The 26,367-nt window shown below is 53.8% G+C and overlaps 9 protein-coding genes across 9 annotated transcripts; 5 read left to right on the forward strand and 4 right to left on the reverse strand.

Moving 5' to 3' along the window:
- Positions 1 to 582: 582 nt before the first annotated feature.
- On the forward strand, positions 583 to 3,693 carry CGCA056_v004009 (uncharacterized protein; the record flags this gene model as incomplete). Its single annotated transcript, XM_037319265.1, has 3 exons — positions 583 to 2,899; positions 2,956 to 3,179; positions 3,235 to 3,693. 3 exons carry the CDS (start codon positions 583 to 585, stop codon positions 3,691 to 3,693), a joined length of 3,000 nt encoding a protein of 999 aa, XP_037181422.1.
- Positions 3,694 to 4,177: 484 nt separating this feature from the next.
- CGCA056_v004010 (uncharacterized protein) lies at positions 4,178 to 5,911 on the reverse strand (the record flags this gene model as incomplete). The annotated part of the gene is made up of 1 exon (XM_037319266.1): positions 4,178 to 5,911. One exon carries the CDS (start codon positions 5,909 to 5,911, stop codon positions 4,178 to 4,180), a length of 1,734 nt encoding a protein of 577 aa, XP_037180506.1.
- Positions 5,912 to 8,149: 2,238 nt separating this feature from the next.
- On the forward strand, positions 8,150 to 8,515 carry CGCA056_v004011 (uncharacterized protein; the record flags this gene model as incomplete). Its single annotated transcript, XM_037319267.1, has 1 exon — positions 8,150 to 8,515. The coding sequence occupies one exon, from the start codon at positions 8,150 to 8,152 to the stop codon at positions 8,513 to 8,515; it is 366 nt and encodes a 121-aa protein (XP_037180507.1).
- Positions 8,516 to 8,826: 311 nt separating this feature from the next.
- Positions 8,827 to 11,004, reverse strand: Col6a5 (Collagen alpha-5(VI) chain; the record flags this gene model as incomplete). The annotated part of the gene is made up of 1 exon (XM_037319268.1): positions 8,827 to 11,004. One exon carries the CDS (start codon positions 11,002 to 11,004, stop codon positions 8,827 to 8,829), a length of 2,178 nt encoding a protein of 725 aa, XP_037180508.1.
- Positions 11,005 to 14,754: 3,750 nt separating this feature from the next.
- moxY-4 (FAD-binding monooxygenase moxY) lies at positions 14,755 to 16,792 on the reverse strand (the record flags this gene model as incomplete). The annotated part of the gene is made up of 5 exons (XM_037319269.1): positions 14,755 to 15,213; positions 15,272 to 16,311; positions 16,378 to 16,441; positions 16,501 to 16,605; positions 16,658 to 16,792. The coding sequence occupies 5 exons, from the start codon at positions 16,790 to 16,792 to the stop codon at positions 14,755 to 14,757; spliced, it is 1,803 nt and encodes a 600-aa protein (XP_037180509.1).
- Positions 16,793 to 17,606: 814 nt separating this feature from the next.
- Positions 17,607 to 19,047, forward strand: FEN2-0 (Pantothenate transporter FEN2; the record flags this gene model as incomplete). Its single annotated transcript, XM_037319270.1, has 7 exons — positions 17,607 to 17,843; positions 17,911 to 17,968; positions 18,021 to 18,084; positions 18,147 to 18,304; positions 18,352 to 18,391; positions 18,457 to 18,866; positions 18,992 to 19,047. 7 exons carry the CDS (start codon positions 17,607 to 17,609, stop codon positions 19,045 to 19,047), a joined length of 1,023 nt encoding a protein of 340 aa, XP_037180502.1.
- A 1,327-nt stretch (positions 19,048 to 20,374) lies between these two features.
- On the forward strand, positions 20,375 to 22,158 carry dmoA-4 (Dimethyl-sulfide monooxygenase; the record flags this gene model as incomplete). Its single annotated transcript, XM_037319271.1, has 6 exons — positions 20,375 to 20,532; positions 20,588 to 20,700; positions 20,753 to 20,844; positions 20,897 to 21,031; positions 21,091 to 21,203; positions 21,264 to 22,158. The coding sequence occupies 6 exons, from the start codon at positions 20,375 to 20,377 to the stop codon at positions 22,156 to 22,158; spliced, it is 1,506 nt and encodes a 501-aa protein (XP_037180503.1).
- A 240-nt stretch (positions 22,159 to 22,398) lies between these two features.
- On the reverse strand, positions 22,399 to 23,583 carry CGCA056_v004016 (Clavaminate synthase-like protein; the record flags this gene model as incomplete). The annotated part of the gene is made up of 1 exon (XM_037319272.1): positions 22,399 to 23,583. The coding sequence occupies one exon, from the start codon at positions 23,581 to 23,583 to the stop codon at positions 22,399 to 22,401; it is 1,185 nt and encodes a 394-aa protein (XP_037180504.1).
- Positions 23,584 to 24,427: 844 nt separating this feature from the next.
- Positions 24,428 to 25,858, forward strand: CGCA056_v004017 (UNC93-like protein; the record flags this gene model as incomplete). Its single annotated transcript, XM_037319273.1, has 1 exon — positions 24,428 to 25,858. One exon carries the CDS (start codon positions 24,428 to 24,430, stop codon positions 25,856 to 25,858), a length of 1,431 nt encoding a protein of 476 aa, XP_037180505.1.
- Positions 25,859 to 26,367: the final 509 nt, after the last annotated feature.

A 26,367-nucleotide genomic window follows, 5' to 3' on the forward strand; every position in this document is an offset into this window, starting at 1 on the left:
GCTGCAGTAGAAGTTGCTTCTGACGTCGTGGGACTGTATGTGCGCCTGTCAGTGGACCACTTTCGGCCCCGGCAAAGAACGTCTGGGACGCTCGCAAGGGGGCTCCTCCCGGTTTCCACCACACAAAGGTGTCCACCTCGGGCGGGCCACACCTGGGCCCCCGGTTGTAAGTCAGTCAATCACTGCCATGACCGAATGGGCCAATGGGATCTGTAAAGCAGGCGGAATCCCGCCGCAGAATGGACGACACACACCCCCTGGGGGCTTCCGGAGGGCTCCGTATCACGGTGATCGTCACTCCATGTTTTAGACCCGAGATCCTACTCGACGGTGATCCATCTCTCCTATATCTCATCGTTCATCCCTCGGCGTTTCGATCCCGGTTCTTCTGTTTCTTCACCTTATCTGGTATTCTGTACCGGCTAAATCGACATAAACCCCTTTTCTATCATCACGACTGCTGGCAGCCTCCTTTTATCTGTTTTTCGTATGTGCTTATTAGTGATACCCAGAACCCTTTCGTTTTAATGTCATCGTAGACGTTTGGTCATCTACCACCTGTCCACTACAATGGATTTCACCATGGAGATGAACAACAAGATATCACCATCAGAAGAGGCCCCGGAGAGGCAGCCTCCTCCTCCTCCACCGCCCCGGAACACTCTGACCACCATCATGATAGGCTTCCTGATGGTCTTCTCCATCTTCAGCGTCGGCAGGGAGATCAGGGACCAACTGTACCCGCGTCCCAACATCAACAGCCGGACAGTGACAAAGCGGGAGTTGACCTCGTGGGACCAGGCCCTCGACTCCATCGTCTCCGCAGAGACGATCGACGCGCTGGGCAGCGACCCCAAGCTGCGACGGACACTGATGTCCATGGTAGACTTCACCGTCGACCTGTCGGATACCCTCGCGGCCCGGTATGAGTCGCCCCAGCTCGACGAGACGAAGCAGCTCCTGCAGGACTACAAGGAGAAGGTCAAGAGAAGCCTCGAGGGCTTGGGCGAGGCGGTCGACGAGACAGCAACAGAGGACTCGAGATCGGTCAAGAGACAATTTGGCGGCCTTGGTGACCTCTTCAGCTCGGCGGCCAACGCGTTAACCGGCGGGGCGACAGCACAAGCGAATGGTGCTGCTGGTGCCGCTGACGGAGGTGGTGCAGCTCCTGCTGCCCCTGGACTGCCTGGACTCCCAGGTCTCCCGGGAGCTCCTGCTCCTGGAGGAGGTGCAGGAGGTGGAGGAGGTGGGCTTCCTGGTCTGCCCGGGCTCCCAGGACTCCCGGGAGCAGGTGGTGGTGGTGGTGGTGCCGGAGGCGGCGACGTCGGCGGCATCCTCGCTCCTCTCCTCCAGCCCCTGAAAGACGGCCTCTCCAACATTGGCAACTCCCTCGTCAAGAACCTCGACGGCCCCGCCATGTTCCTCGGCATCGGCGTCGGCGCCGGCGCAGCCCAGGGCCTCAACCTCTCCTCGCAGGAGAAGACGATGGCCATAGCCGCCAAGGTCGCCGCGGACAACAAAATGGAGGCCACCGGCCTCAACCCGGCCATTCAGAACCTCGGCGTCGGGCTCACCTCTACGCTCATCGGCTCCGTCGACATCTCCAGCCTCGGCGGCAACGTGACGAACCAGCTACAGCCCATCGCCATGTCCCTCGCGCAGGGCCTCGGCAACGGCACCGTCGCGGGCCTCAAGCTCAACGCCAACGCGGCCGTCAGCCTCGAGCCCGTCAACGACTCCAGCATCCCCAACGTCATCGGCACCTTCGGCTTCGGGCTGACAAAGTCCGTCACCTCCAACCTCGACCTCAACTCGCTCTTCAACCAGGCCAGCAACCCCAACACCACGCGGACCATCATGCGCATCCTCCCCGCGGCGGCGTCCGGCTTCGGTAAAGGCCTCGGCCAGGGCGCGACCGTCGGGTTGGGGCTGCAGCCCGACGCGGCGATCCCGATGCAGCAGATGCCCGACGGGCAGATCGACTTTGGCGGCATCTCGCAGACCTTCGCCAAGGGGCTGACGAGCAGCTTCCTGCAGAACGGCACGGCGACGGAGCTGGTGAACAAGCTCGGCTCGTCGATGAACATGCAGAAGAACGGCGGCGGCATCCCCTCCACGATTGACTTCAACGGGCAAAAGATTGAAGTGTCCAAGGTCGCGCAGGGCTTCGCGCGCGGCTTCCTCCAGGGGGCAGGCGACGCGATCCAGGGGATGGGCGGCGTGGACTCCCTCATCAAGGGCAACGCGACGATGCCGGCTAACGGACTGCCTGACTCCAAGGTCCAGTTCGACGACTCTCTGGGTGGAGCGGCCAGCGGGTTTGGTGTTGGTATCGGTGGACAGGGTATTCTTGTCGTCTCTGCCCTCATCGCGAACCCGCAAGGCACGCCGATGCCTCAAGCGTCGACACCGGCGCAAGGAGGAGCGCCGGCACCCGCAGCGCCAGCAGCGACGCCGAGTAACCCTCCCCAGCGCCGTGGACTCGGTCTCGTCCCGCGCCAGGACAGCCAGAACGTGCCCCCCGTGGTGTCCGTCAACACGACGAACGGCTTCAACCTCTCCGTGGTGATCAACGCGCAAACAATCTCCATGGCGGCGCAGGCAGGCGTGAATGCCTTGACGTGTCAAGGTATCGGCGGTCTGGGGCTCGTCTTCCTGGGTCTGTTGAAGAGCAAGACTGTGGCATTGGACCAGTTCAACAATAACGGAAACGTGACAAAGGTTCTGAAGCAGGCCATCCCGACGGGCATCATCAAAATTGCGAACGATGGCAACTTCTACGCCATCGACGGCGGCATCGTCCGGGACTCTTTGGGCAACAACATCATTGGCGCTGCGAGTGGCGTGGAGATTAACGGGATGAAACTCCCAGGATGGATTGCTTTCCTCGTTCTTCACAGTGAGTATCCTTCCACCAACTGAAAGAAAGATCCGTGTGGCTAATCATACGTCCAGTCCTCTTCGCCATCGTTGCCTACATCAACGTCCTTCCCCTCGCCATCGGACTCGAACACGCGCGCAATCTTCTCATCCGCATCAACGTTCCACATATCCTCCCCAATGTGCATAGGTGGAACAACATCATGTGGCTGTTCATCATTGCGCCATCGACGATTGTCGTCCTCATCTTCGGTGTCCTGATCTTTGGCCAGTCGGGCCACTTCCGCACTGCCCACGGAGTACGTCCCATCCCTTCTGCGAATCCCCTAAAATATCTACTGACATGCACGACAGATCATCAGCCTCCTCACAACCCTCGTCGGAATCGGCGCATTCCTCCTCCACCTCGCCATCAAAGCCCGCGCGCCTCCTCCCCTCCCCAACGCTCGCACCCCACCAATCCCCCTGACCGCCCTCCCAAACATCAGAGTCTACGTCAACCAGCTCTTCCTCATCCTCTCCTTCGCCTCCGTCATCAGCGGCTTCGCAGACCTGTCCTCCGTGGCGCTCTGCTTCACGCAAGTCGTCCCCTTCGACCTGGCCCTCATGCTCGGCTTCGGCCTGTCGACCGTCTTCGTCCTCGGGTCCTCCATCTCCGGGCTCGACATCGCGCTGACATTCCGCGACTTCCTCAAGCGCCGCAAGGGCGAGAAAGATATCGGCGCCATTGAGGGCGGCAAGGGCGTGATGAACGGCAAGATCTCACAGCCAGTGGTCCGCGAAGAGAAGCTCAAGGGGAAGAGTTTTGCATGATTGATCCTCCCCATCAATGCGAGGCTTGAGCTGGGCTCAGCCTCGCTGTATTTCTTCTGTACATATACCGGCGGCGTACATGTTTCTGGGATGGGACGACGGGGCTATAGGTCAGTGGAGTATGGGATGGAAAAGACTGGTTGAAATGCCTGTACAATGACGGATATGTATGAGATCATGGACACGGATATACTCCCTATGTTGTGTTGTGCTGCAGAAAAAGGGCGGCCTTTACTCTCCTTATACCCAGCTTGCTTCAGGAGGCAAGCCAAAAATTGCATTGTTGGTTCCCAAACATGCAGAGAAATTTACTGTGAATACTGGTAATGCACAAAAGTGGACTGGTATTCCTTCCTAAATCTTGCTATTGGCCTGTGATCAGTTTCCCAGGCGGCGGTTCGAATAATGCCTGCGCGCAGATATGTGACCCTTACCAATCCTTCTTCAAACGCCATTAGTTCATCAACTTATCCATGAAAGTCCCCTAATCCTCGTCCCACAGGTGCCAACTGCTGCTCGGGCGCACCTCAAGCGCTGACCTCCTCTTCTTTCGCGGGCCAGCTACCTCTCGTCCATTACTCAGGAAGAACTCTTCCGTCTCTCCTCCTGGGATCTGCCTGACCATACCCAACCCGGCGAGGTCCGTCTTAGTGCACTTCATCCGTAGATGGCGGAAATACTTGCGGTAGAACATTCTCTGCATCACCAAATTTTCCGCCACTTTATCGGGCAGGTAGTCTCCAAGCTGTGTACGAAGTGCCTCGAGTGCGTTGCGCTGATTCGCCGCATCCGGAGGCTCGTAGTCGTTGCTGAGAAGCAGTCGGGGTACGTCATGGTAAAATGCGTCCTTCGCGGGGATTCCGCTCGTTAGATAACCCTCGTGAATCATCCACACTGGAAACCGTGCAGCGGCGCGGTCATCCATCAGCTGAATCGCCTCTGTGTAAGATTCTAGGTTGGCCAAGCTCTTGGACAGCGGTGCGCACCCCGGCACCGGCGTCAGATCCCATGTCTCCGGCCCGCCTCTGTCACGAGTGCCGAAATGGCGGATGCCCACACGCAAAGGGTCAAAAGCGAGACAATCGCTCAGGAAGATATCAAGCGGAATCTCGCTGCTCCAAGGGAAGGTAAATATGACTGTATCGTACTCTGGATTGATGATGACAGGCCAAGCGATCTTATTCGTTGGGTGCATCGGCAACTGCACGCGATAAAAGACACGTGTCTCGGCACGGCATTCCCGGTTCACCCACATCAACGCAGGAAGGGTGTTGTCTGCGCTCCATGCAATGTTGGATGCAAGATTTCCCAGGGCATTTGGCGCGAAATGGATCTTCTTCAGATCGTTCATGCACCGAATCTCGACAATGCGGGGCCGTTCCAAGTAGAAGCGGAGAATTTTGGAACGGAGCTCCGGAGGCAGACGGGAGAAGGGGTGGAATGCAGTGAGGGGTCCGGGGGCGGGTTCAGCTGCACATTCGACCTTGGTGGCTGGGGCGGGAACTTCGGACGGTTCGCTGCACACGGCTTGGGGTGCAGGAGTGCGCGGTGGGTGAGTGATGGTCCATGGTCCGTAAGGCACACCAGAGCGAAACTGGAAGCGGTCTTCGGGCTTCACGGGAGTCGGGGGTCGGTGGAGATCGACATGACGGCGCTGGCCACAGGTGGGACACGGTGCGGAGGAGGATGGAAAGTTGCCGATGGAGGCGCCGACGCTTACGCTGAGGGATGTCGAGGAGGAGGAGGACGAGGATGAGGGCACGGCGGTGGTCTGAACGGTGGTGGAAGTCGCGGCCGAGTGCTGGCTAGCTGTCCCGGCGGTGGAGGGGTCGGAGTCCGTAAGACGATCTGACTCGCTTGGGTGCGCAAGCGTTTCTGATTGCTGCAGTGTTTGGTGACCCGTGGTGGTCTGGGTGCCCCTCTCAACGTTTCCCGCAGGCCCTTGTCCTTCAGCTATTGCTCCACGTCCAGGTGCTACTGCTCCACCTCTTGCTGCTGCTGCTACTGGTGTTGCTGCTCCAGGTGGTGTGGTAGTCGCACGTCGCGGAGTGTCTTTGCGAGGCCGAATGCGGACCGACAACCCTCTAAGCCAAATCTTCTTCCATTTCCTCTTGAGTTGCTGCTGCTGCTGCTGTTGATGGTCTTGGTCCTGCTGAAGTGCCTGCGAATGAGAGCCAGACGGGGCGGCAATTGCATTTCTGTCCGGATCCGTCGCCATAACGGACTGAATCGGGCGTTCCGCCCTCGTCCTTGTCGTGTCGTCTTGGTCGAGGTGGTGGTGTTCCGGGTGAGCTGAGGAAGTTTGATGTGAATCGTTTGAGTGGTGAGATGATGTTTGAGAGACGGTGGTGAGAGGAATGCCCCACGGGATTGGGGGGACGAGGATGTAACGCTCAATGAGCCATTCGGATGCCTGACGCAGGAAATGGGCGTCTTTGGCGGTGTTTCTGCTTCTTCGGGCGCGGGTTCCTGTCGCTGTCGGCGAGTTGGAGTTCGGGTGAGATGGAGGTGAATTGAGGGGAGATGCAGGTCCAGAAAGACTAGAAGAGGGAAAGAAAAGAAATGTCGGTTTGAGCAGGAAAGGCGGTCGCAGTGGAAGTGGAAGTTGGACGGCTGGGCGACGCGGGGGAGGGCGTGGAGGGCATGTTGGTTAAGATAGAGTTCGTCCATGTGCCCGTCCGCGTCTGGAAAGGTCAGTGTCAGTCCAGAGTCGCCTCGCTGCCTTGCTTGCTTCTGCGGTCGGTGTGTGTGTCTCTCTCTGTCCTGACCGGTGTCGTGTCGTGTCTTGTCGTGTCGGTGTCGCCTTCGGGAGATGATGGGCCTTGGTCTGCACCGTGCCTGCTTCTTGGACGGACCTCGGAGGCTGGCTTGGGCCTGTCGCGCAGTGCCTCGCCGGTGCGGAGCGGACGGGAGTGGGCGAGAGTCAGGTTGAGCGGCGGTATGGCCAAGCAACGTAAGTTCGGGTCTCTTGGGGAGGAGGGAGAAGAACGAGAGGCACACGAGGAGAGACGAGGAATTGGCTTTGGGGAGCGCGCGATTGTGCATCAAGGTCAATGTTTTGCATGGCAAGTGCGTGCTGTGCGTTCGTTCGTTCGTTCGTTCGTTCTTGCCGTGTTCTGGTGCTTTTTCTTGGGGGGGGGAAGGCAGGGGTGTGTTGGGCTGCACCTGCACCTTGCTGCACTTGCAACTGCAAACTGCAACAACAAGCCGTGGAAGGTCCAGGTCCAGGTCTATGTCCAGGTCCTTCCTTCCTTTCCCCGCGTTAGTACCACCGCCTGCCACCTGCCTTTCCACTGAGGTGGCTTGAGTGGCACTTGCCCAAACACCTGCCACCCGCTCTAGCACCTCTTGGGCAGTTTGTCCGCCCAACCAGGCGTCGCTTAGCCACAGAATAGCGCCCCGAGTCCGCTGTAGGCGTTTCTTCCATGGCATGGAAGGCCGCCCATGAAGGAAAGCCATTAGAACCGTGCCCCATCTCCACCTCATGCTTCCCAGCGCCGTTACAGCGCCGCCTGGACCTCCCGAGAGCTGAAACGCGCAAAGGGGTATATGCGACGTCTGCTACCAAAGGATGACGCTGACAGCCGTTCGAGATGGAACTCAAACTTGGAATGTTGGCCATGAGCTCGACAGATATCTGATACATAAAACTGGATAACTTCTAGTGCACTGGGGCGGATGCGATTGTAAAAGTACCTTGGATCCAGGGATGACGAACGGGACACGTCTTGCTCAATGGAGTATTCTATGATTTGAAGGAATGTCTTAACGAGTAGACTTAGGCACCATTTCACCCCCGTAGACTGGAATCGGAGCTCCGACTGGACTATCTAATGAACGGATGACACGGCCCCACCTACCTCGCACTTCCGTGCCGTAGTGGGGCGGCTGGTGCCGAAATGCCCCGGCCGCACTCCGGATTGGAACCCAACATCGATCATGGTAAACATCGCACGCTCATAATGCATCAAAATTCATTACATCCAGACTCAAAACGAACAGTTCAAATCTTGCTAAGCCCAAACAGAGTGCCGAATTTGTTCGCACACGCCGAATTTGACCACACGCCGAATTTAGTCCTCCCCACCCTATGTGCCCTCTACGCCGTACAAAATCAATGGAGACTCTGCCAGGCTTTTGAGAAGCCCTTCGTTGCCCGACTGACGCTGGGCGGCCAATCGGCTGACAGGCCAAGTGACCAAGCCGGGCCGAGTAGTAGGACTTCGGTTGCTGCGCCGCTCAGCTGGGTCTTTTGCCAAGAACCCCATTCACATCAAAAGAAGAGACCTGCCCGAGCCCACCAGCTTAGCATCACAAGCAGGCTTACATCTTGGTCATCCATCTGCCAAGGCTGCACAGTAAAAAATTGCATTATTTAAAGAGACCAAACAACAACCAGTGTAGGTTCACAAAGGATCACGAGGAGCATCTCCCACTAAATCATCACTAGGGAAAAATGTCCGACTTGGATCCACAAGCACCCATCACCTGCTACCCCGAGCCTGTCAACTGCCACTGCCCCCACGGCAACTACAACGGCCCGGGCGGCTTCTTCAGGGTTGTGGAGGCGCTTGTTCACTACTACGTCCCGCCGAGATGGGTCAGACAAGTCATTGGTCTTACCCTATTCCTATGGTTCGTCGTTGCAGCCACGAACCGATGGCTGGAGTTCTTCGTGAGGGTGGCCAGGTGCCGTAAAGTCAGAAGATTGGGTGGCGACTGGCCAGCTGCCCTGTCCGTCTTTGGGGACGAGTCTTCCGAGACTGTGAAGCAGAGAGAGGCTTGGGAACAGGAGAGAGTTCGTGAATTGGGTAAGAAGTAGTGAAGGGCTGTCATCAATACGAGGCATCACAGCAAACTTCTACAAAAGACGGTTCATGATTTAGTGCGAAACAAACGCTTTATTTTCTATATCGTCAGAATCATTTCTCAAGTCATCGGTAGCTAAACAGTGGGGTCCAAAGATAACCAATCCACGACCGCTAGCCCTCTGTCGAATAGAAACCGCCCTCCATACAGCTGCCCCAATCCACCGGTCCAAAGAATTATCAAGCCAGGCTCATCGAAAAGATGCCGAGCCGGAAGAAGAGAAAAAGGAAACATCGTCTCGTCGATTTACAGGAGGCCCCCTTCTTACAGGAGGAATGCAACACCGAAAACGATACTGAAGGCCAGGGCGCCGAAGCTGGCAACAGACTGGCTGGAGCCGGCGGTGACAACAGTGGAGGGTGTGCCAGGCGCGGGCGTACCCTGACCGCCGTTGCCGCCGTTGCCTCCGTTGCCGCCGTTGCCTCCATTGCCGCCGTTGCCGCCCTCGTTGCCAGAGCCTCCGTTGCCACCGTTGCCGCCGTTTCCTCCGTTGCCGCCCTCACCACCGGGAGTGGTGCCAGAGGGAGCAGGGCCAGGGCCAGGAGCAGGGCCAGGGCCAGGAGCAGGGCCAGGGCCAGGAGCGGGGGCGCCAGAAGGAGCAGGGCCGGGAGCGGGAGCGGGGCCGGGAGCGGGAGCACCAGTGGGAGCGGGGCCAGGGGCGGGAGTGCCGTTTCCTCCGTTTCCTCCGTTGCCGCCGTTGCCGCCGTTGCCTCCGTTTCCTCCATTGCCGCCGTTGCCTCCGTTTCCACCGTTGCCGCCGTTGCCTCCGTTTCCTCCATTGCCGCCGTTGCCTCCGTTGCCTCCGTTTCCACCGTTGCCGCCGTTTCCACCATTGCCTCCGTTACCACCGTTGCCACCCATGCCGCCAGTAGGAGCAGGAGCGGGAGCAGGGCCAGTGGGGTAAGGAGTCTGGGTGACGGGAGGAGGAGTGACGACAACAGTCTTGCAGGCATCGCCGTTGCAGACGACCTGGGTGGTGGGGGGAGGGGTGATGATGATGTTGCAGGCGTCACCGATGCAGGGGGGAGCGGGCTTGCAGGTCTCGCAGGGCTTGACCTCCTCGCACTTGCCGTCGGTGCAGTCGAAGTGCTTGTTGACGTCGGCGTAGGGGCAGGTCTGGTGCTGGCACGAGCCGTCGGAGCAGACGTACTTCTTGTTGCACTCGTCGCCCTGGCACTCCTCGACCTTGCAGACGTCGCCGTAGCAGATGATCTTCTCCTTGTTGCAGGAGCCGTTGCAGGTGGCGTACTCGCAGTTGCCGTTGGAGCAGATGACCTTGCGGCCGCAGTCGTCGCCGTGGCAGACCTCGGGCTTCCAGCAGTCATTCTCCCAGACGAGGCGGCGTCCGCAGGAGTCGCCGTAGCAGGGGTAGTCCCACGTGCACCAGTCACCGTAGCAGACAAGCTTCTTGTAGCAGTCGTCACCCCAGCAAGGCTGTCCAGGGACGAGGGGAGTCTTGGGCTTGTAGCAGAAGGGGCCCTGGCAGTCGGCGCAGATGGGGCAGTAGGTGGTGGTGACGACCTCGACGCCGGTTCCGGCAGTGCCAGTGGTGGTGACGGTGAAGGTGGTGGTGACGGTGGCGGTGGTGAGAGCGCCGGTGCCGCTGGCACCATCGACGCGGACGTAGATGGTGAAGCGGATGGTGGCGGCGATGATCTGGCGCTTGAGGACGGCCTCGGAGGCACGGCCACCGCAGCGCTGGGTAGGGTTTCCGGGGCAGGGGATGTTACACTCGTCCTCAATGACGGCAACCTCGTTGACATCATCGACGAAGTCACCGCAGAAGCAGTCGTTGCCAAAGAGACCGGCGTAGCGCTTGCCGGCAGGGCAGGCAGCAATGCAGCGGTCGATGGTCATCACCTCAGCGGAGAGAGTCAGTTCGAAGGTGGGGAAGCTGGAAGGAGAGCCAAAGCAGCCCAGAAGAGTGAAGCCGCCAACGTTCTGAGGGTTGGGAGCGACGGTGGCGCTCGGGGTGGAGGTGGAGTCGGTTCCGGTGGCCGTCTCAGTGCCGGTGGCAGTCTCGGTGCCGGTGGCGGACTCAGTGGAAGAGATGGAGTCGGTGCCGGTGGTCTCAGAGGGGATGTCGGTGGAGCTGATGGGCTCCTCCGTGCTCGTGATGTCGCTGGTCTCGGTGGCAGAGGGCGACTCCGTGCTCGTCGGGAACTCCTCGGAGGACGTGGCGTCCTCAGTGGGGAAGGTGAAGCCACCATCATCGGTGGAAGCGGAGACAATCTCACTGACGCTGGTCTCAGTGATCGGGATCGCCGTGGTGATGGTGGAGCTTCCGGAGGTGATGACTGTCGGGATGGAGGTGGTGATCACGGTGGTGGAGGAGGAGGTGAGCACAGTCGACGAGCGAGTCGTCGAAACGGTCGAGGAGTTGGTGAACAACTGGCCAGAAACGACCTGGCCCAAAAGGGCAAGAGCCGCCACACGATGCATTGCGAATGAACGAGCGGAAAAACACAGGTAAAGAGTGACTGAAGACCTCGGGTACTAAACGAAAGAATCGAGGCTGAAGCGAGAGTGAATGGCGAAGGATGCCGGAGTAATGATGGTGAGGGTGAGGAGAGAAAGAAGGACGTCCTGAACTTGGAAACTCTCCAGTCTCTTATACATGCCGGACGCTCCCTTTCCCTCCAGCCAAAACAAACCAGAACTCCTCGTGTGTTGTCCCCGCCTCACGTCTATCCCTTCGTCTGGCATTGTCTCCTGTGTGACAAAATGAGCTTGCATGCCTCACTGACACCAACACACACTCCCCCGTCTTCCAATCGGCCCCCAGCCCTTAGTCAACAGACTGCAATTTCCTCGCTATCTTTTCCTGTACCTGATTTGATCATGTTGAGTTTAGCCAGGAGGTGAAGAATGGATCGCCTCGTCTGGGAACTCGCCGGTTCGCGGTGTCTCACCTTCCCCGCAATCCAACGAAGGGGGCGCACAACTCAGCAAGGGGCCAATCAATAGCCACAGAGACCATCAGAGAAAAACAAATCCTCGTTCCCACACCTCAATAACCGTACATTCCCTCCGGCTAAGCTTGGAAATTGGGCCCTGTCCATGGCGTTCCGCCCGGCGCCCTCCCGAGCTTCTCCTTGACGACACTCTGCATTTCTCATCCCTAGGCGAGGAGGGAAAAAACGTTCCATTTCCAAATTTACTCCCCTCTCTTCGGCTTCGTACTCGGCCCAGCCAGATGTCCTGACTTTTCTTCCCGACCCCCGAGATTCCCTTTCCCCCTTTGAGGGTTGCCCCTGTCCATCACCATGCGGCTCCCGATCCCGATCTTTTGGATACCAACCTCCAGGCTGCGAGTCAGACTCGATTATTTGGCTTGGCCTCGGCCCGTTGGATGTTTTGAAGCGGAGACGTTTCCGGAGGGTCTCATCCAACGATGCTCTCCCTCTCGGGCAAACATTTCTTATTTCTCGAGCTAGGAAGAGGCGACAACGGACCATGACAGCATCAAATCTCTGTCAAGGATCGTGATTTTACGAGATCAATGGGTTTGTCCATAGCGCAGCATTACTGGAGTGTCCTAGACCGGATATTCTCTCCACAACTCTCCACAGCGGTGGCATTATTCCCACTTGCAAGAACGTGAGGAGTCATTACCTGTCATGAAAGCATCTTGACGGAATGGCCCAGCTCTGCTTCCAACATGCGGAGCCTCTTGAGTTTCTCGCATTTTTATCTTTCGCATCATTCCAACCTTGCGACAGGCAAACTTCACTACAGTTCTCGTTCTTGAATTTGCCCCCTTCGAAACGAATATGTTCCTTGTGTTCTGCTGGAAGCTACCTTGTGTCAGGACTTCGCCTTCTTCAAAAGCCGTGCCCTCCTTCTTCCCAGGCATTGCTTCTTCGAGACGGTTTCTAACACCTGATAATAAAGTCAACCACAGTTAAATTCGGCCAGTTTAAGATACCCCATGATCAGTAGCAGCCTTAATTGTCAGACCTTTGGCCGGAGAATTCCTCTTTCGCACGCCTTTAGACGAGTTATTCAGAATAAGCTGTAGACATACGACATCCTGATAGAGCCTGAAGATACCATTCCTCAAGTAACGGGAGCACCTAGCAGCACCTTACTATCCCATAGATCGCAGCTACCAGTGAATTCTACCAACTGCACGTTCATGCTGGGTCGAATAATCACATCCCTGGGAATTGAAAGGACCTTCGTAACATAGTCTCTCATCTCGAAGAGACTGTGTTTCCAGGACCCATCTAGTTCCTTTTCGTAATCTGACAAAGTCTTTTCAGCGCATTGTCTTATCCAGAAGGACTCGGCGTCATTACTGCTGTGTCTAGAGCCAGGAACTGTGAAGTTAAAACCGTCATTGTCGAGAAGAAAGAGATCACGAATCGGACCCTCTGTTTCTTGATTGTTGCCCACAAGGTCGAAGGAAAAGAATGATCACCGCCACCTTGAGCTAAAATTCGCCGCTTGATGCGAGCTGCCTCTTCGAACCAGTCATAAGAGATTAGCAGAAGCTGGGAATGTTTCGAGTTTTGTCTTAGTTGCAGCATTTGGAAACAAGTGATGAGCCTATCAACGCGCTCAAGCAGCGGAGATGTTACTGATGGAAGTGAAAACCGCGAGTCCGAAACGTAGTGGTCCAGCGTCGTCAAAAACAACGCCATGATAGTTCCCGGACCTAATAGTTTTGACCTATACCCAAAAGGTTGCTTCTCCGATATGATCTCTGTTTCCAACCCAGGACAACCCAGGACTAAAATGAGCGTGAACCTGGTTGCCTGCAGAAGCCCACGCCAATTCCCCGAACGAGAACTCGCATGAAATACTTTGACGACGATCAGGCAGTCTTTTGGTATGAGGGAATCGTGACATCCCATCATATCTAGCCCTATGATATAGCGGCGTGGAATAGAGGTTGATGATGTGACACAATACGGAGCCATCGATCTCCAGTTCGATCCCACCGTTCTGAATGCTTATTATCCCATCGGTGCATGGTCTACAACTCATGACACACATCTTTGGGCGGATATTTAGGGAGAATAGCAGATAAGCCCAGCAAGCCGTACCGGCTTGAAGCAGATCCGGGGATAACATATCTTTTGGAACACGCGCCTTCCAGCCGCTCCATGATAGCTTGAACTTTCCATCCTCAACGGATATAGTCTCGCCATTCATATGTAGTGAAGACGGGATGACTCCGTCAATGCCCACAAGGTATTGTTCAAAGTCCTCCAGGCGGAGGACAGGGATGCGACACTGGCCATGTTCGTCTATAGCCTCCTCTTTCCAATGCCCGAGGTTCCGTTTCAACTCCTGCGCCTTAGCAGCGCTCTGGTAGAAAAGGGCCACCGGCTCGCAAATTAGGGTTATGATTGTACCCGCAAGACTGATCGTCTGAGCTATATGGCTCTCGACCTTCGAGACATCAGAACTTGATGGCTGGACTTCGGCCTGTGACACATTCGAGAGAGAGGAGTGACGCTTCATTTCCGGTCGCAAACAATTTCGAATGAATGTTGGAAACGGTCTGGAGCATGATTAGAATCTTATAGTGTCGAAATTGCAGCCGCAACTGACCACTTCACTTTCAACTGACCCACGTTTTCCGTCTTCGCCACCCCATCAGAAGAAAAGGAGAGGCTCGCGCTTGCCAATTTGAATCAAAATTCTCAAGTTCATCACTTCTTCCAAACGATTCCCTCTGACCTTTGCGCAGAGTTTTAGTCTAGCAGCGTATTGATCGAGAGTCAAATATTCCCAATCTTAGCCCAAGGAGCTGGAAGTGCTGGAAACCTCAGCTGCAAGGATGCATGACATGCACAGGACTAGATAGCTGAGGAACGGGTTATAAAATCACCGGCAAAGTAGTATTCGTCTGACCACCCTTTCAGGCGCTGTTACAACGTTATCGTTGGTTGGCACATCAGAGTCACCAAGTCTGGGCAATGTTCATTGGCTGAAGGCGATTCGCCATGCCGCCGGCATCATTGGTTCTCACATGACCTTAGGACAGCCTGTCTCAGAGGTGAAAGTCGGTTGTCGCTGCCCTCTCGCACTACCGCATCCGGATCCGGGTCAACGTGGACCGGCATTTCTCCCGTTTATGTGGGTCACGATCCTCCGTCTGCCTGCGCCAGTCCAACGAAAAGTCGTGTTAATTCAAAGGGAGAAGCATGCTAAGGGATAGCCACGCGCCCCTGCCACATTTCAAGTATTCCAAGCTTCGTGCAGTGTCGCAATATCAATCTGTCCAATCTCTTTTAAATAGCCTGTAATATCCTCCTCACCTCTCCTCACCTCTCTGGCCGTCAGTCCGTTGCCAAAGTACTCGAACCGATTTTTCTCAGCCCCAGGCCGCCGGACGAACTGGAAGTCCTCCCATCTGGGGTCGCGAAGAATGTCGGCGCGGTGATGGAATGTTCCCGGCCACGCGATAAGCACGTGAGTCGCGCCGGCCCCCTGCTTGAACCAGCTATTGCACTTATCAGTCGTCACCTTGTTGTCGAAGTAGCCGTTGGCTATGTCGTTGAACTCCCGTGCAGTTTCCTCACGTGGATCGAGGGAAGCATAGCTCTGAGTTTGAACCTTGCGGATGCACTTTGCGATGTAGGTGGCTGCAATCTCAATCTGCAGTGGTACGGTCCCTCCGCGAGCGTTGCCTTGAGCCTAGAGGTATGTTATGTCAGCCCGGCATTCCTTTTTACCATCCTTATGCTGACCGTACCTGCAGAACTGTGAAGTAGTTTGGGAATCCTGGTGCCATGATGCCCAGGTATGTCTCTGGATACCCGATTTTGCCATCCGGCGCCCACTTCTCGCGCAGATCGATGACATCATTCCCGACCAGGGGAAATGCCGCAGAATAGGTCGTGTCGAACCCCGTTGCTGCTATGATCACGTCGACCTCTCGTCGCTTGCCATCGGCTGTAATGATGCCTGTTTCATCTACAGACACAATGGAATCTGTCACATAGTCAACCTTCTCTGACTGTAGTCCTTCTAGATATCCTGGTGCGGGGGTGAACAGTTTGCATCCCGGGGCATAGTCAGGGAGGACTCTCTGGAGCCAGTCTTCGTCTCCATTGAGCCGCTCCTTCATGCATTTGATGATCTTCTCCCGTAGCTCGGCATTCTCTTTGCTTCCGATAACATCTGCAGCAAAGCGATTGTGAAACTTTGTCTCGAAAGCTCTGCGATGCTCAAGATAGTAGACTGGATCTTCTCGAAAGCGTTGTCTCTCCTCTTCAGTGTACTTTGGACCTCCAGGAGCATCTGCCGTTGCCTCATGAAGGTTTCCAGCGAAAGTTGGAGTTACCCACGTTTTGGTGCGAACATAGTGGTCGATATGAGAAACTTCAGGGAGGATATTTGGCAAGATCTGCTGACCGGAGGCACCATTTCCAATCACGGCCACCCTCTTTCCTGCAACCTTGAAACCTTCAGGCCACCGTGCAGTATGGATAACCTTTCCTCGGAAGATGTTTTGGAGTCCATGAATATTGGGAAAGTTTGGTTTGCTGATGCGACCTTGCGCGTTTACGAGAAAGTCCTCTGTGTTGACGAACACATCCCCGCTTCTCAAGTCGCGAATCTCAACGGCCCACTGAGATGCTTCTGAAAGCCAAGTCGCCTTGACAACCTCGTGTTCGAGATGGACCGAATCGTCTAAGCCGTGCTTGCTTATAACCTGCTCGTAATATGCCTGGATCTCCGCGCCTTTGGGGTAGTATTCAGACCAATTTGTGTTCGGTTCGCAGCACAGTTCTGCGGTATCAAATTTAATAAATGGAGGTAATTTGAGGAGAGTCAAATGCGAAAGAGAAAACTCACGATAGGCATGAGAAGGCACATCGCATCGAACTCCCGGATACACGTTCGCAGCCCATGTTCCTCCCTGGATCTAGAGTTAGAAGGGGGCTCGGAAGTAATCAGTCATTCAGGTGATAGTCTCACCACTCTGCTTTGTCGCTCGTAGACTTCGATTGTCGAATTCTTCACCTTTTGGGACAAGAGAACGGCAGACGCTATGCCTCCAATGCCAGCCTCCACAATGATGATCTGCCTCGAATCAGCAACGACATGAAGATGTTCGAACGCCACGTAATAAAACCTTAACAGAACGAAAAGGCTCCCAAGGTCTGTTCTTTGGGAAATATTTGGTACTCTCTCTTGACGGCTCGTTATCACTGTTGACTGGCGGGCTCGCCTGCTCTTCCGTGTCACTGGATATCTCCATCCGTGCCATGGTCCGCTCCAAGAAAGATGCTTATTGTGTCGTATGAGAAAACACGTTTACTCTCGAGAAGCTTTTGCCACTCAACTTCTGTACTGCCATTAGTACCTTAGGTAGAGTAGAGCTGTGGTTCTGACCGAAAGGCGTCATCTATCCAAGACCCGTGGATGACAACCGTCGCTGGAGATGACTTGACCGCAGGAAATATGATAAGCTTGCAGATGGACTTACGAGCAATCGAGCAATATAATGACAACCAGTCTTGGTCGCATGCTATTCGCGCTAGTAGCCTCGGCACCAACCTTAGGTATGGTGATCATATTATCCAAAGAGTGATACCCATTGCGACATACCGGCTCCACATCACACAAGACAAGACAAGAGGAAAATCTTAACATGGGTGTGATCGCGTCAACAGCGTGGCCCCCACGTGCTCAGCCGTTGGTACCCGGAAATAACGGTCATCATGTCTTGGCGTCAGACACAACGTTGCTGAAGATTCAGAAACTCTGTTGGGTAACCGCTACGGGCAAGAGGAAACATCCCATTGCGCCATTGTAGGTGTTCTTTACGCAACAGAATGTGAATGCGGTATCGGAATTCTTGCGGGAATCCTGATTGGGCCTTTTGGGTTCGGCAGGAGCGTGTGCTCTTTGCCAGGTCCTCGGGACGGGTTCACTGATCAAGTCTCCAAGTTCGATCAGCAGCTGCGTATCCAGCCCATGCAAGACACAAAATTTGACAATACTCTTCCGTCACTCTGTTCTCAAAAAGTCTGTTCTCAGAAAAGCGTTGCGTTGTATCCTAACTTCTGCAGATGCGAGCCATGGCAGAGAAACAGAGCTATGGTGTTGACGTAGCCGCAAAATACCGACCAGAGAACGCACGCGACGCGGATCGACAAGAAGATACGGATGGTCCCCCCGAAGAACACCGGCCGAACCGAAACTTCAGCAAAAAGTCATTCTTTTCCTGGTTCGACAGAAACGATGGACCCTTGGAGCGAAGAGTGATACTGAAGCTTGACTTTCTCATTTTGACATATGCTTTCGTGGGCTTCTGGGTATGCAGTTGATTGTCAAGTGATTTATCTGGGTTGGGTTTCTTGCTAATCATACATGTAACAACAGATTTTGTACATCGACAGAGGAATCCTGACCAATGCGTACATCAGTGGCATGCGAGAAGGTAAGCGGTAATCATCCTATTGAAAGCTTAAGATGACTCAACACCAGGCAAGATCTCGAGCTCTTGGGCAATGAATTGGTGCAATTGGGGTCCATCTTCAGCGTGGGGTACTGTGTGTATGTTGCCTTCATTCCCTTCTGCAAATCTCTTATATGCAGACTCCTGATCGGGAATACAGATCTATGATACCAGCAACGCTCCTGGTCACTAAGTATCCTGCTCAATATGTAATTCCGACTTCGATGACGATTTGGGGGATATTTACATTGTTGTGCTACCGTGCAAACAGCTTCGCAGAGCTGGCAGGCTATCGCTTCTTAGTTGGTCTTCTTGAAGGTGTGTTCAATGGTATCGCGGACAATGATGACGGCTAATTTAACAAGGACCTTACTTCTGCTCGATACATTATGTTCTCGGAAGCTGGTAAGTCACACCCGCTACCAACCCCCAGGCTCTTTTAGGGCGACCTTCTGAAACTTAGGCTACAGGTATCGAGGCGACGAGCTTATGCGCCGAGCTGGAATATTCTACGTCTCAAGCGGCGTCGGCACGATGACAACCGGCCTTCTTGCTTCTCGTGTCTATCAATCCTTAGATGGCGCTCTGGACCTTCCGGGGTGGAGATGGAAGTACATTGTTGCGTCGATCATGACTTTCCCGATTGCCGCATGGGGGGCAATTACCTTCCCAGGTACACCAAAACATGGGAAAAGATGGTACTTCACAGACGAAGAGTTTGCCTTGGCGAAAAAAAGAATGATTCTTGAAGGTCGATTCGATCCTGAGGGACTGAGCTTATCTTGGCTTTCCGTCAAAAGATTCCTCGGCAGATGGCACTTTTGGGTGCTCGTCCCTTGGAATGTGATGTGGCTGATGGGGTACGAGAGTATGGTCACAGGGAGCCCAACTCTGTGGCTGCGAAGCAACGAACAATATTCTGTGGCACAGGTCAACAACTTCAGCGTGAGTCCCGAAACCACCTGGCGTAAACTACCATTGCAACTCATTGATTTGTATCCCTAGGCAATCAGTCCAAGCATTGGGATCTTATTCATTCTCGGGTTCTCATGGACAATTGATAAGGGTGGGCAGAAAGCAATCGCTCCCTTGATTGGAGCCGTCAGCCTGCTTCATTTCATATCCAAATTTGCTTGGATAGTTTACGATCACACTTCATTTGGTTTCAAGTGGTTCGCCGTGGCAATTAGTTACATCGAGGTCTCCCTCTCTCCCATTAACTACAGTCTTGCGAACCTTGCTTGCGCCGGCGATGCTGAAGAACGAGCCTTTGTCGTCAGTTCCATGTTAGCAATCAGTACAGCATTCGGAACATGGGTTCCTATCGTGGCGTTTCCAACGGTTGAAGCTCCTCGCTTTTTCAGGGGTTATATCATGGAGGCAGTCATGCAGGTGACATACTTTTCATGGACTTGTTTCGTGGTTTGGTACTCAGCGAAAGACCGGCGTCGTCAACAGAACGCAGGGGGCCCTACAGGTGATTCGTCTACGTAGACGATTCATCTGCCAGCCTCAGCGCCACGACCTGCTTTTCCTGGTGTTAGTTGGCGAAGCCTTTGTATCCTCCTAATCGAAATCCACGCAAATGGACCAGATGCACGTGATAGTTTGGAAGTAAAGCTTCATCAACTGCGCAAAAGCTCATCACGTCCAATCACTATGTACGAAGTGACAAGACCTCCATACATCAGTCGAAGCATACGGTTTGAGCTTTGCTGCTCGGCCGGAACAAAGACGACGACGACAACAGCGAGAATACGGTCAGTCCTCCATCCGCATTGCGCAAGTATAATCTGTACAACGTTTTCGCAAAATAGGCTGCTTGAACTCGTTAAAGACGTAATCAATCTCCATTTGCAACGATCACTTGGCCTTGCGGGATAAGTTCCGTCAAAACTCCGATGTCGGAATTCCATTTCATCAGAATTCGTTGCCCGAATTGATAATCAGGTTACTCGTATGGCTTGTTCTATGCACCTTAGGATGGCACATTCGTACGGAGTGCATACAATTGCGTGCTAGATGCACTACAGCGAATCGGACGGGTTTGGATTCACTTATCAATGGCGCAATTGAACAAAACATCCCACATTCAAAGGATCAATCACGCAAGTTCTTTCAATGCCAGCAGACGGGGCATTCTTGAAATCAGCACACATACTCGAAGATTGGTATAGGTTCTTCTTCTATCTCTAGGAGGTCTGCGTCACCAGTCGTTCGGTGCCAACGTCGTCCGCGACTCCTACTAGATCTTTTCTTTTTCACTTTCGCGAGATTTCGTTTCCCAAGTACAAGAGCAGCAATTTTGGTTCCTTCAAAATTGTAGTTAACTCATTGCTGAATAAGTTTATTGACACTTACTTCAACCCATCGCCTCACCGAGAAATAATGGCGCCGGACACCCCTCTCCACCCAGCAGAAGCCACGTCAATCGATGTTCTCAAGGGCAAGATTGATGGGGAGCGAAGATACGGATATGACATAAACGGAAAACAGAAGAGAATCCTTTTAAACGCGTTTGATATGAACGGCGTTGGACATATCAGGTACGCGGATGGTTGAGTGGTCTGTAAATTGTGTTATACTCACTAGTACTGAAAGCATAGGACAGTGGCAGAACCCAGAAGACAAGAGCTCACACAAGAATTGCTTGCCCTACTGGATCGAGTTAGCGCAGCTCCTTGAGAAGGGAAAGTTCAACGCTTTATTCTTAGGTATGTCAAAATTCCATGTGCTTCCTCAAGCCGGGTGGCTCATCTGTGAAAGCCGACAACTTCGGAAGCCACGATGTATACCAAAAGAGCCATGCCCCTGCTATTAGATCGGGAACCCAATGGCCACTTTATGATCCATTCGTGGTAAGTTGCGTCTGGACTCGGGGCCTCACAACCATCAACTGACGCAGAGAAGGTCATCTCGGCTATGGCTGCTGTCACGAAGAGCCTCGCTTTCGGCGTCACAGCATGCACCACTTTTGAGCCCCCGTTCATTCTGGCTAAAAGGTTTTCGACCTTGGATCACGTCACTGGAGGCAGAATTGCGTGGGTAAGGTTGTCGCAAAGCACAAGTCACTTGTGAGATAATTATTGACAGAGAACACGCAGACCATTGTCACCTCCTGGAGTGACAACGCTGCCCGAGCTATGGGCCTGGAAAAGCTTCCGGAACATGACCTTCGTTATGAGATGGCGGATGAGTATTTAAGCCTAGTTTATAAGTTAGTAAACGTGCTCACGGTCATGTGCAGATACTGTTTGCCAGCTAACTTGGTAATTAGACTCTGGAAGGGGTCATGGGCAGATGATGCTGTGGTCAAAGACTCCACATCTACATTTACTGATCCTTCTAAAGTCAAGAAGATCGTTCACCAAGGACGGTTTTTCAAATCCGAGAGTGCTCATCAGGTTGATCCCAGTCCTCAGAGAACCCCTCTTCTTTTCCAAGCTGGCATGTCGCCGGCTGGGTCAGCATTTGCTGCAAAGCACGCAGAGTGCATATTCATCGGCGGCCCCAACCCGGCATTTCTTGGGGGCAAGATCAAGAAGACCCGAGACCTCGCCGCTTCACAGGGCCGAGATCCATACGAGATCAAATTCTTCATTCAGTTTACCCCGATACTCGGTGCTACAGATGAGGAGGCTCAGGAGAAGTACGAACGATACAAGAAGTACGCAATTGGTGACGGAGGCCTCGCACTTCTCGGAGGCATCCCCGGCATTGATGTCAGCGAATTCCCTCTTGACGATGAATTTCCCACGGATCCCAATCACCCCCTGATGGCAAAACTCACACCGCAGCAGCGGGAACGTCTCCTATCTCGGCCACAGGGATATGAAAGGTGGACACCGCGAATTCTAGCCGAGTTCCAATCCATAGGGGGGAGTGGGAACTTCAAGGTTGGCAGCGGCAAGACTGTGGCTGATGAGCTGGAAAAGTGGATCACGGTTGCTGATGTTGATGGCTTTAACATCGGACATGTTGTCGTTCCTGGCGCCTGGGCAGACGTGATAGAATACCTCATTCCTGAGCTCGAAGCAAGGGGATGGTTGGGGAATGGGGATTACGCAGTCCCTGGAGGAACCGCAAGGGAGAACCTATACGCAACCCCTGGGGATCCCAAGCTAAGAGCATCTCATCCAGGCCACAAGTATAAGTTTAGCAGCCATGATTAGCATCCATGGATGTCAAGACCGCAATCCAATTTACTTCTCAATCCTTCAGGATGCAGAATCCATCGCTTTGGGGCATTTTCTATGGTGTCTAGTGGCAGTTTTTTGTTAGGAACAGCTAGACTGAAGCCGTTGCAGATGTAAGGTACCAATTTGAGACGGGCGGCCTGTCTGGGACAACGTAAGACATCATTCTACTTCAAACTCGCAACGTATTGATAGTGTGGGCCATTTACTTCCTAATTATCCTTCAAGTGCCTGAACAACCTGGGCCCAACTCTTATCGTTATACGCACCTGGAACGCTGTGACCATCGAACAGACTGGCTAGAACCACACGATCTGATTGCTCGCCCTCCCAAGGCTGCCTTCCATGCTGAGCAATGATGTTGTCGTAAACAAGAATGTCGCCTCGCTGCCACTTGTGAAGCACACGGATCTCATCCGTGATCTTCGACAAATGTTCCAGATACTTTTCTGGAATGGGAGTGCCGTCACCATACAGCTGTTTGGTCACCTCTTTCCTAGACCCGTTGCCCCCCTGTGCATTCTTCCAATACGCTGCCAGACCTGTGAACAGAGTCGGCAGATTTGTACCGGGCTGCGTGCGTACTGCCGGAAGCCGGTGGGTCAAAACAACGCCATCTTCTATCCACTCCCATGTAGTATACTCGCCACGACCGTACCGGGAAATCTGAGCCTCAATTTTGGCCTTCTTGGTGGGATCATCGTCTCCTTCCTGAAACTCTTTGCCGAAGGCCTGCTTAAGCGTTGATCCTCCCTCGTATTGACGGTCGAACTTGTACGTGACTCGGCTCAGGATCCCCTTCTCGGTGATCTCGGTGATGAACTCCGGAATCTCATCCTTAGCGCGATTGAAAAGTTCTAGCGAAGATGAAATCGGGGTTTCCCCCCCTGTTTCAGGAGCCTTGTGGTTGTAAAAGAAGATGTACTCCGGAGCGTGTGGTACCTGAGGCGACTCGTTGTGGTTGTAAATCAAGACCTCCTTGGGCGATTCGTTCGCAGGAGCTACATTGGGAGCCAGCAGCGGCCTGTTCACGACAATACCGATGATTTCATGTGGCTTGTAGCCGAAGGCATGGGCGAACTTGCTGAAATCCTCGGCATTGTGGATGAGCAAACCTCGGAACAACAGAGTCCCATGAAGGGCAAGCTTCTCTGTGAGAATCCCACCGCGAGCCTGGAGCGACTTCACTGTCTGGATTATCGTCTCCAGTTCGACATCATCGTCTTGACTTGATGGCCGTAGGGCAAGTGGGATCACCGTGCCTTCGGGGTGAGGAGCTCCCAGATTCCTCTGGTTGGTTGTTGGCAATTCAAAAGACTCAAACACCAATGTTTGTGACTCAGGGTCGGCAGTGCCATTCGGAACGAACAATGCCGAGTTCAGAGTGATTGCTGTTGCCATACTGTAGCGGGGCTGGGCTTGGTGGTCAAATTTGCAGATTAGCGGTACTACTCCAAAAGGTCTACTGGCGAGGGTGCAGACACGGGAACTGGCCGTTCAAATTTACCCTGGGAAACCGGCAGCAGTCCTCTATATAATGAAACGCTGTCACACGTGCGACATGCCTTCGGAACCAAAATCACGTTATCTTTGGGTTCAAAATCGTTGGATCCTTCTGATATGACGCAACACACCATAAGTAATGCTCTGGGATCCAGGATCAGCAGTTGGACACATCAGCCGGTCAGGCGCCATCTTGAACGTTCTTCGATAACTCAACTCAACCTTCACAATTTGAAGCCGGCGATAAAACACCATCATGCAGCATTCACAAGCGACATTATGCGATGAATTATCAGAACTATTCACGTCTATCTTTATCGTAAAATCAGGAAGTGACCGCGGATTTGCTTGGGGCCTCCTCTGTGCGGGGTTCGGTCGCATTCGGTATCACAGTTGCCAGCCGAGTGGGCTTGGTGCACACTCCGATGAGGGGTGCCGATCATCGGTATCGGTCGGGCCCTCCAGCCGGAGCACGCAATTCCTGTAGAGCTGGCGCAAGCCCTCCAATTATTGGATGCTAGATATCTTTTATCACCAACCACGTGTGTGACACGCGGCGAGACCAGCAAGATACCGATCATGTCAACTTCTGGCCGTGTTACGTGATTATGGGCACCTGATTGAGAAGACGTTAAGCGGTGCGTCGGCGCTTCCTCAGCAACTTCAATATATTTGTCGTCAAACTTCGACCAGAGTCCACTTAATCGCTTCAACCGCGATCATACTCAAACCTCCCGAATCAATGTCTCTCAAATCAGCACAGAAACGCATTGTTGAGTCCAACGAGCCAACTACAACTATTGCTACTAGACAAGACCTTTCGGAGCACAGTCAATATGAACCCTTGACGCCCCCATCCTCGATACCGTTCTTCAGAAGCACCCTCTTTCAAATTCTGGTCGTTGGCATATGTGCCTTCAGTGCTCCAGGCATCTGGAGCGCCATGAATGGCTTAGGTGTCGGTGGCTCTCAAAGTCCGAACCTCGTCAATGCGGCCAACGCCCTTCTGTACGCCTTCATGACAATAACCTGCTTTGCTGGACCTTGGATGACGAACATCATTGGGTTCCGATGGACGCTTGCAATAGGCTCCTTGGGCTACCCGCTGTATGCCGCCGGCCTCTATGTCAACAACAGAACTGGCGCAACCTGGTTCGTCTACTTTGGTTCAGTTGCGTGTGGCTTGAGTGCGGGTTTCTTTTGGAGCGTGGAAGGAGCCATAAGCACAGGCTATCCGGAGCAGCACAAGCGAGGACGCTACATCGCGACGTGGTTCACCTTCCGAAACTTTGGTAACATCATTGGAGGGGCGATATCCTTGGCCATCAACCACAAGGTCAACCAAAAAGGTAAAGTTGGGTACCAAACGTATCTAGGCTTCATTGCGATTCAGTGCTTGGGATTCTTCTTCGGCCTCCTTTTTTCGAATCCTGAGAAGGTCATACGCGATGACGGTACATCAATCGAAGCTCCGCGAGGAATCCACTGGCGGGAAGAGAGCAAGCAAATGTGGAAGCTGCTCAAGAGTCGATCTATCGTCCTCCTGATCCCCCTGTTCTGGTACTTCGGATGGATACAGGCCTATCCCGGCACCTACCTGGCCACTTACTTCACCGTCCGGTCTAGAGCTCTGGGCAGCTTCATGTCTGCAGTTGTGGGAACCTTCGCGACGTGGCTGGGCGGATCTCTTGTCGATCTACCCTGGACTAAGAATCGACAGACGCGAGCCATCGCGACTTATGTCCTGATTGCCTCACTCAATAGCGCGACATGGATATGGGCTGTCATCATCCAGAATGAGTATCGATCTACGCTTCCCGTATTGGATTGGGCTCTTCAAGGCGAGTTTGGTCGAGGGTTCGGCGTCTACATGTTTGAGCGGATCAGTCTCGGAATGGTGGAAAACTACATTTACTGGTGTATCGGCAACCTCTCGGACTCCCCTGGCGACCAAATTCGGTATAGCTCTTTACTTCGGGGTATTGAGACGGCCGCAGTTGCCGTTGGCTTCGGTGTTCAAGCCGTGCCAACCGCCCTCATTGCAACGGCAAGCATCAACCCGGGTCTTTGGTTCGTCGCTTTGCCATTCAGCTACTTTGCCACCCTTCAGGTGGTTAGGAAGTTCGACAAACTGGACCGAAAACGGGATGAGACGGAGTCGGTGGGCCGGTAGTGCATATTTCGGTGAAAGCTGGTGCAGCATACGAACTCCTTACCTCCTTGGTGTTGATTGCAAATATTTACTGATCTGCAGTGGAACTACTCGTGCATGTCTTGGAGCGGGTAGAGATGTGGTCTAATTGCTTTGACGTTATACTTCGATCCTGCAGGATGTTTGTTTGCTTTCATTCCGAGACCCACGCTCTATTCGGGATGCAAACTGCTCTTGGACATGTTGACAGACTAGCTTCCATTGGCCGCGGCGGTCTAGGCAACTCTCTGCAGTGCCTTTTTTGGCATCGCCCATCGCCAACTGTTCAAGCTGCATGTTTCAGCCCTTACAAACACCCCCTGACATCACCTTGCGTCATGTATGTGAGTGGATAATGGATAGTCATATTCAAGCCTTACTCTTGAATAAGGTCAAGGAAGACTTCGATCATTGCCAACGAAATGAGATATTTATCAAAATCGTTGAACGCCCAATCAGCTTCATTGCGGGTGAAGTCTAGAACACCCATT

Source organism: Colletotrichum aenigma (assembly GCF_013390185.1).
Source record: "Colletotrichum aenigma strain Cg56 chromosome Unknown KSG_Cg56_contig03, whole genome shotgun sequence".
Lineage (NCBI taxonomy): Eukaryota > Fungi > Ascomycota > Sordariomycetes > Glomerellales > Glomerellaceae > Colletotrichum > Colletotrichum aenigma.